The 11,224-nt window shown below is 48.8% G+C and overlaps 1 protein-coding gene across 1 annotated transcript in view; it reads left to right on the top strand.

The window, feature by feature from the left end:
* The first annotated feature begins 1,855 nt into the window (after positions 1 to 1,855).
* The window catches only part of MLXIP (MLX interacting protein), a 41,030-nt gene continuing 31,661 nt past the window's right edge, over positions 1,856 to 11,224 (top strand). The window contains exons 1-6 of the mRNA XM_015417646.1: positions 1,856 to 2,030; positions 2,856 to 2,941; positions 4,215 to 4,304; positions 5,899 to 5,940; positions 6,682 to 6,853; positions 9,333 to 9,416. Of these exons, the coding sequence (XP_015273132.1) occupies positions 1,856 to 2,030; positions 2,856 to 2,941; positions 4,215 to 4,304; positions 5,899 to 5,940; positions 6,682 to 6,853; positions 9,333 to 9,416 (649 nt within the window). The remainder of the gene's footprint in view (positions 2,031 to 2,855; positions 2,942 to 4,214; positions 4,305 to 5,898; positions 5,941 to 6,681; positions 6,854 to 9,332; positions 9,417 to 11,224) is intronic.

Genomic DNA, 11,224 nt, shown 5'->3' with positions numbered 1-11,224 from the left:
AGGAATGCACAGGAACGGAGTTCCGGCTGGCTTCAGAGTTGGCCATGCCCACTACAGCCGAAACCTCTGCGTGAGTGGCTATCAGAAACCACACCTCCACCCCAGCCAGCTGTGATCAAATCCATTCCCTCTAAGGGCTGGTTTCCCTGGGCTTCCCACAGCCACGGGACGCCCGGGCAAGCCAAGGGAAGGCATGGGGGTGTGGCCTACTAGGCTAATGAACTGTGCTGTCAGGGGTGTGGTCTAATATGCTAATGAGTTTCTGCTGTTGGGTGTGGCCTGTTATGCTAATGAGTTCCTGCTGGGCTTTTTCTACAAAAAAAGCCCTGGATGTGGCACATTTCTGTTATACTGTCTTTTTAAATGTTTAAAAAATTTTAAAGTTTAAATTAGATTCTTTTTTTATGGCGTATGGCCTATAGGCTCTTAAACCAAATAAACTGAACTGAACCGAAAAAAAGAAAGGTGGAAGTCTATCTATTTATTCATTTTGAAAGAAAGCAAATAGATGGGAAGGGGGAGGGAGAGGTGGAAAGAAAGCGGCTTTAACTTTAAATGCATCTTCCAAGGTCCCCATGCCGCCCCTGTAGGCTTTCTAGAAGGGATTTAAAGAGACAGATGCCTTCTCCAAGATGGCCAGTGGGAGGGGGGGAGGTCTTTAAGAATGTATTTAAAGTTAAAGCTGCTTTCTTTCTCTGCTTTCCCCCACCTCAAGCCTACCCAGGGAGGGGAACACTGGCTGGGGAAGGGAAGACCAATCGGGGAGGTATGCCTCCCTTTCGCTTCCCCAGACGCCCTGCTGGGAGCCACACAATATGTATGAAAGAGCCGCACGTGGCTTCCGAGCCACAGTTTGGCCACCCCTGGTCTGGAGGATTAGAAAGCACCCGGGCTTGCGGTTCCATTCCACCTTCAGGTTTCCTGATTTTGATTCTCCCTTCTCTTTCACCTGGGCTTCCATATATTTCTTTTTGTTCCCCTCCTGCGATTCTTTTTCAAAAATCAAGGAGGGAGATATTGTTTGGCTCCGCCTTTTGTGGCAGCCATTTTGTCTTCGGCTCCACCCCTTATCGCAGCCATTTCGGGGGGCGGTGCTCAAAGGTGCTCGGAATCTCAAAGGTTCCCACAGGCTAAAAAAAACTCAGGGACCCCTGCTCGAAGCAACACAATATATTTTTTTAAATGCTGAAGTTTTCCAGGGGAAAATATTGTAGCAGAAAATATTCTACTGCCATGGTCTAGTGAAGCCATTATTCTGACTGGCTTGGCTGGCATTCCCTCATCGATGAACTTCTTACATGTTGGCTCCTATAGAGCTGTGTGTCTAAGCATCCTCTGCCTTCTCGGCTTTGCTTTGGGAAAGGCAGAACAGAAGAGGAGAAGAAGAAGAAGAAGAAGAGATTGGATTTCTACCCCGCCCTTCACTACCGAAAGGTGTCTCAGAGCGGCTTACAAACTCCTTTCCCTTCCCCTCCCCACAACAGACACCCTGTGAGGTAGGTGGGGCTGAGAGAGCTCTTGACAGAAACTGCTCTTTTTTCAAGAACAGCTCTTATCAGAACTGCAGCTTGCCCAAGGGTCATCCAGCCAGGCGCAAGTGGAGGAGCGGGGAATCAAACCCGGTTCTCCCAGATCAGACTCCGCGCACTTAACCACTACACCAAACTGGCTCTGTTCTCTGTTCTCTCTCCTTCCTGCCCCCCGTCAGCAAAGTGTAGCTCCCAGTAAATCCGAGTTGAGTTTCCAGAGTGAGATGCTTCCAGTTCAGCAGCTGCAGCCAGTCTTGGATGAAGGGAGCCGCGCTGGTGCTCTGCTAACCAGAATCAGGACTGAAGCCCAGGGTTGTCAGCTTGGCATGTCGTACTGGAGCTCTGCCGCCCTTCTGCAAATGCAGTTACCAAAAAAATCTCTTCTGTCTTGCAGCGGCAAGTTGGTTTCACCCAAGTGGAAGAATTTCAAAGGTTTGAAGCTTCAGTGCAGGGACAAAATCCGGCTCAACAACGCCATCTGGAGGGCGTGGTATATCCAGTGTAAGTATGGCTACCCAAAACCTGCTTTAGGAAGGTCCGTGCGTCAGCTGGCAACGCGCAGGAGGCTTAAGGTCCTTCACTCATCAGGATTCTACCCTTGGTTGTCCACCCTCACTGGTGGTAGAAGTGAATGACCAAGCAGGGGAAATCCAGCATTTTCTTCAACATGGCATCTCCCCCAGTACAGTCATTCCCTTCTACGAGCAGCGGCCCTCCATTCAAATAACCATGTGCTCTTTCCAGACCAATCATTTAACTTCAGGGAGGGAGGCTGGGGGTACGAAGGCAGCTGTGCAAATCAGGGGTCTGCTCCTGACCAACGCTCCCTCTAAGCTGTGGCATCTTGTGAGCAAAAATTCAACTTTGTGAGCGACTGACATTCAAGTTGTGAGCGGGCCATTTGGCTGCTGCAAAAAAATAGTTTGCTCTGGAGCCATCCTTCTCTGAGCTAAGACAAAAAGGTGTGAGCCGGAGGCTAAAAAACTGTGAGCTAGCTCACACTGACTCAGCTTAGAGGGAACACTACTCCCAACCTCCATATAGGTAGTCGGGGGTGGCGTGGTGCTGGCTGTGAATGAACAGGCTTTGAGATCAGAAGTTCTTGCTGCTCAGAAGGTTCTGACTTATAGCACCTACAGAAGTTAAAAGTCAGTTCCACTATCTGTGCTCCCCCTGCTCTTTATGCCGTATGGGCAGGGGAGCGCACAGTTCTGATTGTGCAGCGGCTGAATCGCTGCTCTGCGACTTCCTCAGGGCAGTGGTTCAATCTGACCCTTGTGCCGCCTCCTCTTCAGACATCCCTTCTTGTTCCCATTTGTGTTGTAGATCTAGAGAAGCGGAAGAACCCCGTCTGCCATTTTGTGACTCCCTTGGATGGTTCCATGGAGGTGGACGAGCACCGTCGCCCTGAGGTATGGCCCAAAGGAGCACCAGGAGAAGATGATCTGACTGTGTATTGTGGGCTGGTTGTTGATTCACGTGCCTGGCATTGTTTCCTCCTCTCTGGGGTTTCGGTGCAGAAAACACAGTCGAACAGCAAAACAGTAACAGCGGCCATAACACAACAGAAAAGTAAAGTACCACAGAGCCTAATGTAGTATACAGAAAGCATTAAAAGGCACAGCAAAAAGTATTAAAAAGCATGGCGTACATTGAAAAGATGTTAGCAGTACAGTTGAATAAAATCAAGAGTTTGATTAGAAATCATAGAAATCATGGAAGGGATCTCCAGGGTCATCTAGTCCAACGGACAAATCAACAACTTATAAAATGTCTGAAAAAATACAGATTTGTTGACCTGGTTCTGAGAAGAAATTAAGCAATCCACAAAACCAAAATAGGACTCACGGTAAGTAGGAAATACCAAAAAATCAGCAAATACCGCCCTACAGATAATTACAAGGTATCTCAAGTAATTTTTATATATTTATTCGTTTTTATATATATTTTTTATATTTTTAATTTTTTTCTTATAAATTATTCACCATTATATTAACTGTCACATAAACATTATCACACAGAAAGAATCCTGTATCCAAAATTTTAGTATCATCTTTTTATATAACAAAAGATCCTGCACAACCCCTTTATTAATACCAGTCCTCCTTACTTGTACAAAAGTTTTAGAGGGAGGACTCCTTTAAGTCTATTTTGAACAGAGGTCCAGATATCCTCCTGTTTCAGGGTCTTCCTCAGGGAGTTCAACAGATATTTCCAAACACAAAGTTGCCAAATACCAAGGTATTTATCCAAATTTCACCAATGAACGCTGCAGAAAGTCTCTCTTTGTGAGCTGAAGGCTTCCTTCAAAGTGAAAAGCAACGAATAAATATAAAAAAATTACTTGAGATCAGTGTTCCCTCTAAGCTGAGTTAGTGTGAGCTAGCAAAGAGTTTTTAAGCCTCCGGCTCACACATTTTTGTCTTAGCTCAGGAAGGACGGCTCCAGAGCAAACTAAGTTGTGAGCAGACCAAATTGCTCACTCACAGCTTTAATGCCAGTAGCTCACTATGGCTCAGTGGCTAGAACGCCTGCTTTGCATGCAGCAGGTCCCAGACTCAGTCCCTGGTGTCTGTGGTTGATGGTGCTGAGATCTGGAAGAGCCGGTCAAGAGGAGGCAACACCAGGCAAGATGGCTTGGACCTTGGTAATAATATATATATATATTTTCCTTTTATTTCTCAGGCTATCGCAACAGAAGGGAAATACTGGAAACGGCGAATAGAAATAGTCATCAGAGAGTATCACAAGTGGAGGACCTATTTTAAGAAAAGGGTGAGCTTGTTTCCAGAACAAATATTTTAATTTAATAAATTTATTTAATTAATTCGATTTGTATCCCCCCCTCCCTGCTGAGGCAGGCTCAGGGCGGCTCACACTGAAAAGTTAAAATACATTAAAACACAATATGACGTCATAAAATCTCAACAAATCACAAATACAGTTAAAGTGCTGGTGGCGATAGAAGCCCACTAAACCATGATAAAATGATAACGTATGACCGCAGTCTGTGTCCAATGTATCACTGGCTGTTGGTGTTGATATAAAGGGCCTTAGTTGTTATTGGTAGTGGCTCCTAATCTGGTGGAAGAGCTCAGTTTTACAGGCCCTGCAGAACTGTAAAAGGTCCCACAAGGCCCTGATGTTTTCTGGGAGCTCATTCCGCCAGTGTGGAGTGCTTTAGTTTACCATGAATTCACTATCGATTTTGCTATTAAAAATCAAGCAGCATTTGTAGAGTTAGGACACTTAGCACTTCCGTAGCGCATCAGAAAGTTAGCATATATTTACAATACAACCATTATTGTGTTGCAGATGAGAACTGAGAAAGAAAGAAATGAGCCGCCTGCCTCTGGCCGCATAATGCGCTTGTGGCAAAAACAGGGTGAGGCCAGGGAGTCCCTGGTCCATTGCTCAGTCTCTTACAGCACAGTCCCAAGCAGAGTTATCATTTTCTTTTTTAAAAATGTATTTTTATTTGTATAAAATGAACAAACATACATAAATACATAAAAGAGAGATTCTGGCTATACCATTTTAACCATTATTTTTGATATCTTATTGTATTCTAGAAATTCTTGTTATTATTTTTTCCCTCCATACAATTATACTAGTAAGCAAAGCCCATTGTGGCGGTAGACAACGGGCCCTAGATAGGAAGGAAGGGCGGGTGGAAGGGAGGAATGGAGAAGAGGAGGTAGAGAGAGAGAGAGACAGAGTTAGAGAAGGGGGGAGAGAGAGAAAAAGGGAGAGAGAGGGAAAGAAGAGAGATTGAGAGAGTGAATGGGATGAAGGAAAGAAGGAGGGAAGAAGGGCAGAGAAAGAAAGAGAGGGGGGAAACAGAGCGAGAGAGGGAGAAAGTGTGGATGGGAGAGAGAGAAAAAGGAAGAAGGGGGGAGGGGAGAAGTGGGGCGGGGGGCGGGCGGGCGAGCTTCTCTTGTCTGCCTGGGTTGGCGGGCGGCGGGAGAAGCGAAGGGGAGGGGTTTTGGGTAAGATCTAGTCTTGCAATCCGGAGCAAGAGAGAATAGATCTGTTCCATCTTCTACATGACAGCCCTTCAAATATTTGAAGACTGCAATCATGTCCTTTTCTAAGTCCACTGAAGTCAGTCAGCTCAGAAAGGTGTATCTCTGTCTAGGATTGCACTGATGGGCACTGTGCCAACCTGTAAACTTTTGGGATGGCGAACGATCTCCCGTGTTCAAATTTATTCGCCCTGTTAACACTGGAACTCCCCAGTTGAGATTGTGGAGTATGCAACTCAGTCTTCATCTGGAAGAATTCCTTGCCCCAATGGGGGCTCCAGAGCCTGGCCCCTCCCAAACGATCTTGCCGTTCTCAATAACCATCTTTTCGTTTCCTTCTCCAGTTGCAGAAACACAAAGATGAAGACCTCTCCATCTTGGTTCGGGTAGGTGTCACGTCAGCCCTTGTGTGTTTCTCTTCGAGTCAGTCTCAGAGCTGTACCCCAGGATGTACCTAGAAGACCGAGGCCCAGCACTGTTTACGGTTGATTGGGCGGAGGCATTTGTTGGGGGAAGCTTTTTAGGCTTAAAATGGAGAGCAGTGCAGAGCTATGAACGGGAACGAAGGTATGTGCCGCGAACACCAAAGGAGTTGGCTGACCCTGATTATTGATCCAGTGAAATCCCATTTAGGTAGCAGCGGTGCTAGAATTCTGAAAGGGGCAGTACGGGGGGAGATCTTAATAAAATCCACAGGCCCCCACCCCCCAGATAGAGCTGCGGAGGCCAAAAGTGTGCCCTCCCCATAACCTGCTAAAAGCAATAGCCACGGAGGGGGTATCGGAAAAACGTCAGGGACTGCCTGCCTCCCGGCACTCCTACAATTCATGTACCGCTTACCCAAGCCCGGGTGGCCCTTGCGTCGCTCTCCTGGGCGACAGCCCCGTGAGTGGAATCGTCCACGTCTGCTCCTGCGAGCCCAGGCACCGTTAGGGAACTGAGATGCAAACCCCTCTCTCCCCGTTCGTCTCGGAAGAAACGACATCCCAAATGGGCCATACCAGGCTTGCTCTTGCGGATGCGTTGCTTCTCTCTCAGGCCTGTGAGGAATCACAGGAATTGCCGGATAAGCCCCACTCCGGGGTTTTGTCTTCAGTGTTCCTCTCCTCTCCCCCACCCCTCGGCAGGATGACGACATGTTACTGTGGCATAAGGACACGTATGGCCGGGAGACTCCTGTCCCCATGGAACTGGACTCCTTCTTCTCTACAGACATGCTCATGTCGGAACTGCCGGACACCCTCTTCTCCACGCTGTCTTCTCACCAGCCGGTTTCCTGGCCGAATCCCAGGGAGATAGGTACGCCCTGGCTCTTTTCTTCCCGCTTCCTTCGTGTTTTTTTTCCTGGCTGGACCAGGCCACTTGCCTCTTTCGGTCCAAGTGGGCTTCCATTAGCTGGTTGGCCTGGCTGACGGAACTCCCTCTCTAGGCATGTTTGCCCAGTGCTGGCTGCATTGGGCTTTCATGGCCTTAATTAAGGGTGTCAAGAGAGCCTAGGGTCTGAAACTCACCCCTGAAAGAGTGATTATAGTTGAACTTCCAGCATTCTTGTTGTGTTGATTTTTATAAAACAACCCATAAGATTCTGAACTCGTGTCCAGGTTCGAGAAGAAGAGATTGGATTTATACCCCGCCCTTCACTTGGAGTCTCAAGTGGCTTACAGTCCCCTTCCTTTCCTCTCCCCACAACAGACACCCTGTGAGGTTGGGGGGGGCTGGGAGAGCTCTTTCCAGAACTGTCCTTGAGAGAACAGCTCTGAAAGAACTTATGACTGACCCAAGGTCACACCAGCAGCTGCATGTGGAGGACTAGGGAATCAAACCTGCTTCTCCCAGTTTAGAGTCCGCACACTTAACCACTACACCAAACTGGCTCTCAGAGAGAGCTCTCAGAGAGGAGTAGGGTCCAGCTGGGAGAAGGAGAGCTGAGGGGAGGGTTGGGAAGCTGAGCAGTTAGCCCAATTTCAGTTTCGCTTTCAGGAGGAGGAGGCTGAGCTCAGTGCAGGAGGGCTGCTGTTGGCTTTGCCCCAATACTCCCTGGGCGAGCTTGAGCCAGTTGCTGCCGCTTAGCATAAACTGGTAACTTGAGCCAGTTTGGTGTAGTGGTTAAGTGCGCGGACCAGGGGTCATTTCCTGCAGGAGCAGAGCTCCGGCAGCAAAGAGCCCAGGGGACGGGCACATACATCAAGCCCCACCCCCTGCTCCCAGCAGCCCTCAGTCAGAGCAAGAAGCAGCCAGGTAGGTTGCAGAGCTCACCCGGCCCCCTGGTCCAAAACAGTCCAGTGGCACCTTTAAGACCAAGGTTCAGTCAGACAGCTCTCCCTCCTCTGTGAGGGCAGATCTGCACATCTCATCCCCCCCAATAGCTAGCAATCCAAAACAGTCCAGTGGAGCCTGAGCAGTGGGTGTTGCCTTCTGGCACACTTCCGGTGATGTCAGGGGGTGTGGCATATGCAAATAAGTTATGCTAATGAGTTATGCTAATGAAGCCCTGCACCTCTTTTTCTACAAAATGACCCCTGGCACGGACTCTAATCTGGGAGAACCGGGTTTGATTCCCCACTCCTCCACTTGCACCTGGCTGGATGACCTTGGGCAAGCCATAGTTCTCTCAGAGCTGTCCTTGAAAAAGAGCCGTTCCTGTCAGAGCTCTCTCAGCCGCACCTACCTCACAGGGTGTCTGTTGTGGGGAGGGGAAGGGAAAGGAGTTTGTAAGCCACTCTGAGACTCCCTTGAGTAGTGAAGTGCGGGGTTATGAATCCAATCTCTCCTTTCCTCTTCTTCTTCTTCTCCCTACCAGTTGTCTGAATAGGAAGGGGCTGGCCTCATCCCTGGCCATAGATGCAGACTGCCTGCAGAGTCTGGGGTTGGCTAACTCCCCCTGTGGGAAGGGTGTTTCCCTGATCACACAGCCCCTTCCACATGTCTGGGATTCCGGGCAAACAGACCTTAGTTTAGATATGAAGTACCCATTCCTCCTTAGCAGGGCAGTAAGTGTGCACAAGTGTATTTCAGGGCCAGCGTCCGCATAGCCTTTTGTGGGGAAGCTCTCAGGACTCCTGATGGGGGACAACTGCCGCCGCCACCGCCTTTCTGCACACTCCGAAGTGCTCTGCCACCCATGCTCCTAATTGCTCATAATCGTTGGGTGCATGGAGGCGGTGGCAAAACAGCTTTGCACGTGCCAGCCAGGGCTGTGTGCAGGCAGCAGAGCATAGTCAGTGGGAGGGCAGACGAGAGGGAGACGTTGGGAGGCACCCGGGTGGAGGGCAGGAAAGGTATGAGGGGCGCCTGGTGGTGGGCGGATGGGACCCCCGGGCACCGTCTGCCCAGGGCCCCTCAAAACCTGGAACCAACCATGGAGCGTATTTAAAGCGCCAGATTAAATCTTGAATGCAGGCCTCCAGGCCCTGTAAAGGTCCCCTTTGAGCCATGGCAAGATGCAGAGGAGCTGCGTCTCCTGGCAGAAGAGCTGGATGGCGTGTCCGTGGGACCACCCACTAAATCCCACCCCCACCCCAAGGAGGTCCACAGAAACATATCGGGAATTTTCTGCGCAACTACTTGTTATACCTTTAGAAAAGAGCTGGAGTCCAGGAGCACCTTGAAGACTAAAAAAAACTGTGGTAGGGTTTGAGCTTTTGTGAGTCACGAAAGCTCCTCCCCTGCTACAAATGTTGTTAGTCTTCAAGGTGCTGCTGGACTCTTGCTCTTTTCTACTGCTACAGACAAACTAACGTGCCTCTTTTTATACCTTCTTTGTGTGTGAATCTTCCAGCTCACTTAGGAAACGCCGACATGATTCAGCCGGGACTTAGTCCTCTCCAGCCCAATTGCATGGATACTTTTGAATTTTTTCAGGGTAAGAATTCTTTTTTTTCTTTTTTTTTGGAATGAACATGCTTAATTTGCCAATGTAACAGCACCGCTCTCTGCTGACAGTGTTTTTAAGCACTTATATCATAGAATCATAGAATCGCAGAGCTGGAAGGGGCCGTACAGGCCGTCTACTCCAACCCCCTGCTCAGTGCAGGATCAGCCTAGACCCTAGAGCATCCCTGACAAGTGTTTGTCCAGCCGCTGCTTAAAGACTGCCAGTATCCAGAAACAGGAAGTTGTGCTAATGTGAGTGGTCTTGTTCTTGAAGAGAGCCTCCCAGTTTTGTGTCGAGCGGTGATAACTGTACTAACCAGGGAAGGTCCTTAAAGAAGAGTTCCGGCCGTTCAGCTGCTCTTGGTGTTTGCTTGTGGTTAACGTAACAGCAAGCCAGCAAAACCTCTTGGTGGTCCCTGGCCCGAAAGACATCTGTCTTGCCTCAACCAGGGACGGGGCTTTTTCTGCCGTGGCCCCTGCCTGGTGGAACATGCTCCCTATTGAGATCAGGGCCCTGTAGGATCTTCTTCAATGCCGCAGGGCCTGCAAGACGGAGCTGTTCCACCAGGCCTTCGGTTGAGGCAGCGGACGTCCATATATGGCCTCCCTGGGGTGGTTGTCACCCATTTGAACAACTGCTGGCCAGTATTCCCTCTAAGCTGAGTTAGTGTGAGCTGGCTCACAGTTTTTTAGCCTCTGACTCACAGGTTTTTGTCTTAGCTCAGGAAGGATGGCCCCAGAGCAAACTGATTCATACTGTAGCCAAATCGCTCGCTCACAGCTTTAATGCCAGTAGCTCACGAAGTAGAGATTTTGCTCACAAGACTCCACAGCTTAGAGGGAACATTGCTGCTGGCCTTTATCTACATCTCATTATAGGCCAGAACCTCTCACAACCGTGTATCAAGGAAGCCAAGCTGGCGACAACCAGGGCCAGGGCTTTTTTGGTGGCGGCTCCACTCTGGTGGAATGAGCGCCCAGAGGAGACCAGGGCCCTGCGGGACATCTTACAGTTCTGCAGGGCCTGTAAGACGGAGCTCTTCCGCCAGGCTTTTGGAGCCACCCCACCCCCACTGCTATTACCACCGGGAACACCAGCTGACATTGTATGGTCCACTGGACCCCTAATAACTGTCTGAGCCGATGGCAGCGCCCCCCCCCCCCCCCGAAGTATCTTCTTATGACATCCAGTGCAGACCAACGGTACTGACGCATAAGACTAGCACTTTATTATTATTTTTGGGTTTAACATAGTATTTTAACGTTGTGTTTATTATCTATACGTATTTTGGAATTCTGTCTGTTGTAAGCCTCCCTGTTATTGTAAGACTGTGACCACCATTTTAATGTATGTAATGGTTTTTAATATTTTAATTATTTATTCTATTAATGAAATGTTGCTTTTGTATTGATAACATGTTGTTGCCCACCCTAAGCTTACTCATGGGAAGGGCGGGCTATAGATATGAAAAAAAGAATGCCATTTAGTGCAACATTCCGTTTCTCTGGGGTCTCACAAACAGAGCAATAATGATAGTCAAGCTCCTGTTCCCAGCAACTAGAATTCAGCGGCTCACTGCCTCTGAACATGGAAGTTCTGTTCCTAGCCACAACAGTTCATAACCACCGATAGCTGTGTCCCCTGTGAATTTGTCTAATCCCTTTCTAAGGCTTATCAAGCCAGTGCTCTCTTGCGGCGGTGAGCTCCGTGAATTTGTCACTCGAAGAATTAGTTACCTTGTTTGGTACCACCACAAAAGGTATGATAAGAACATGCAATGTCACCTGTTCCCCCCC

Source organism: Gekko japonicus, unplaced genomic scaffold, assembly GCF_001447785.1.
Source record: "Gekko japonicus isolate JY-2015 unplaced genomic scaffold, Gekko_japonicus_V1.1 scaffold64, whole genome shotgun sequence".
NCBI lineage: Eukaryota > Metazoa > Chordata > Lepidosauria > Squamata > Gekkonidae > Gekko > Gekko japonicus.
The sequence above is the reverse complement of the archived record's forward strand: the minus strand, read 5'-3'. Positions and strand labels throughout refer to the sequence as shown.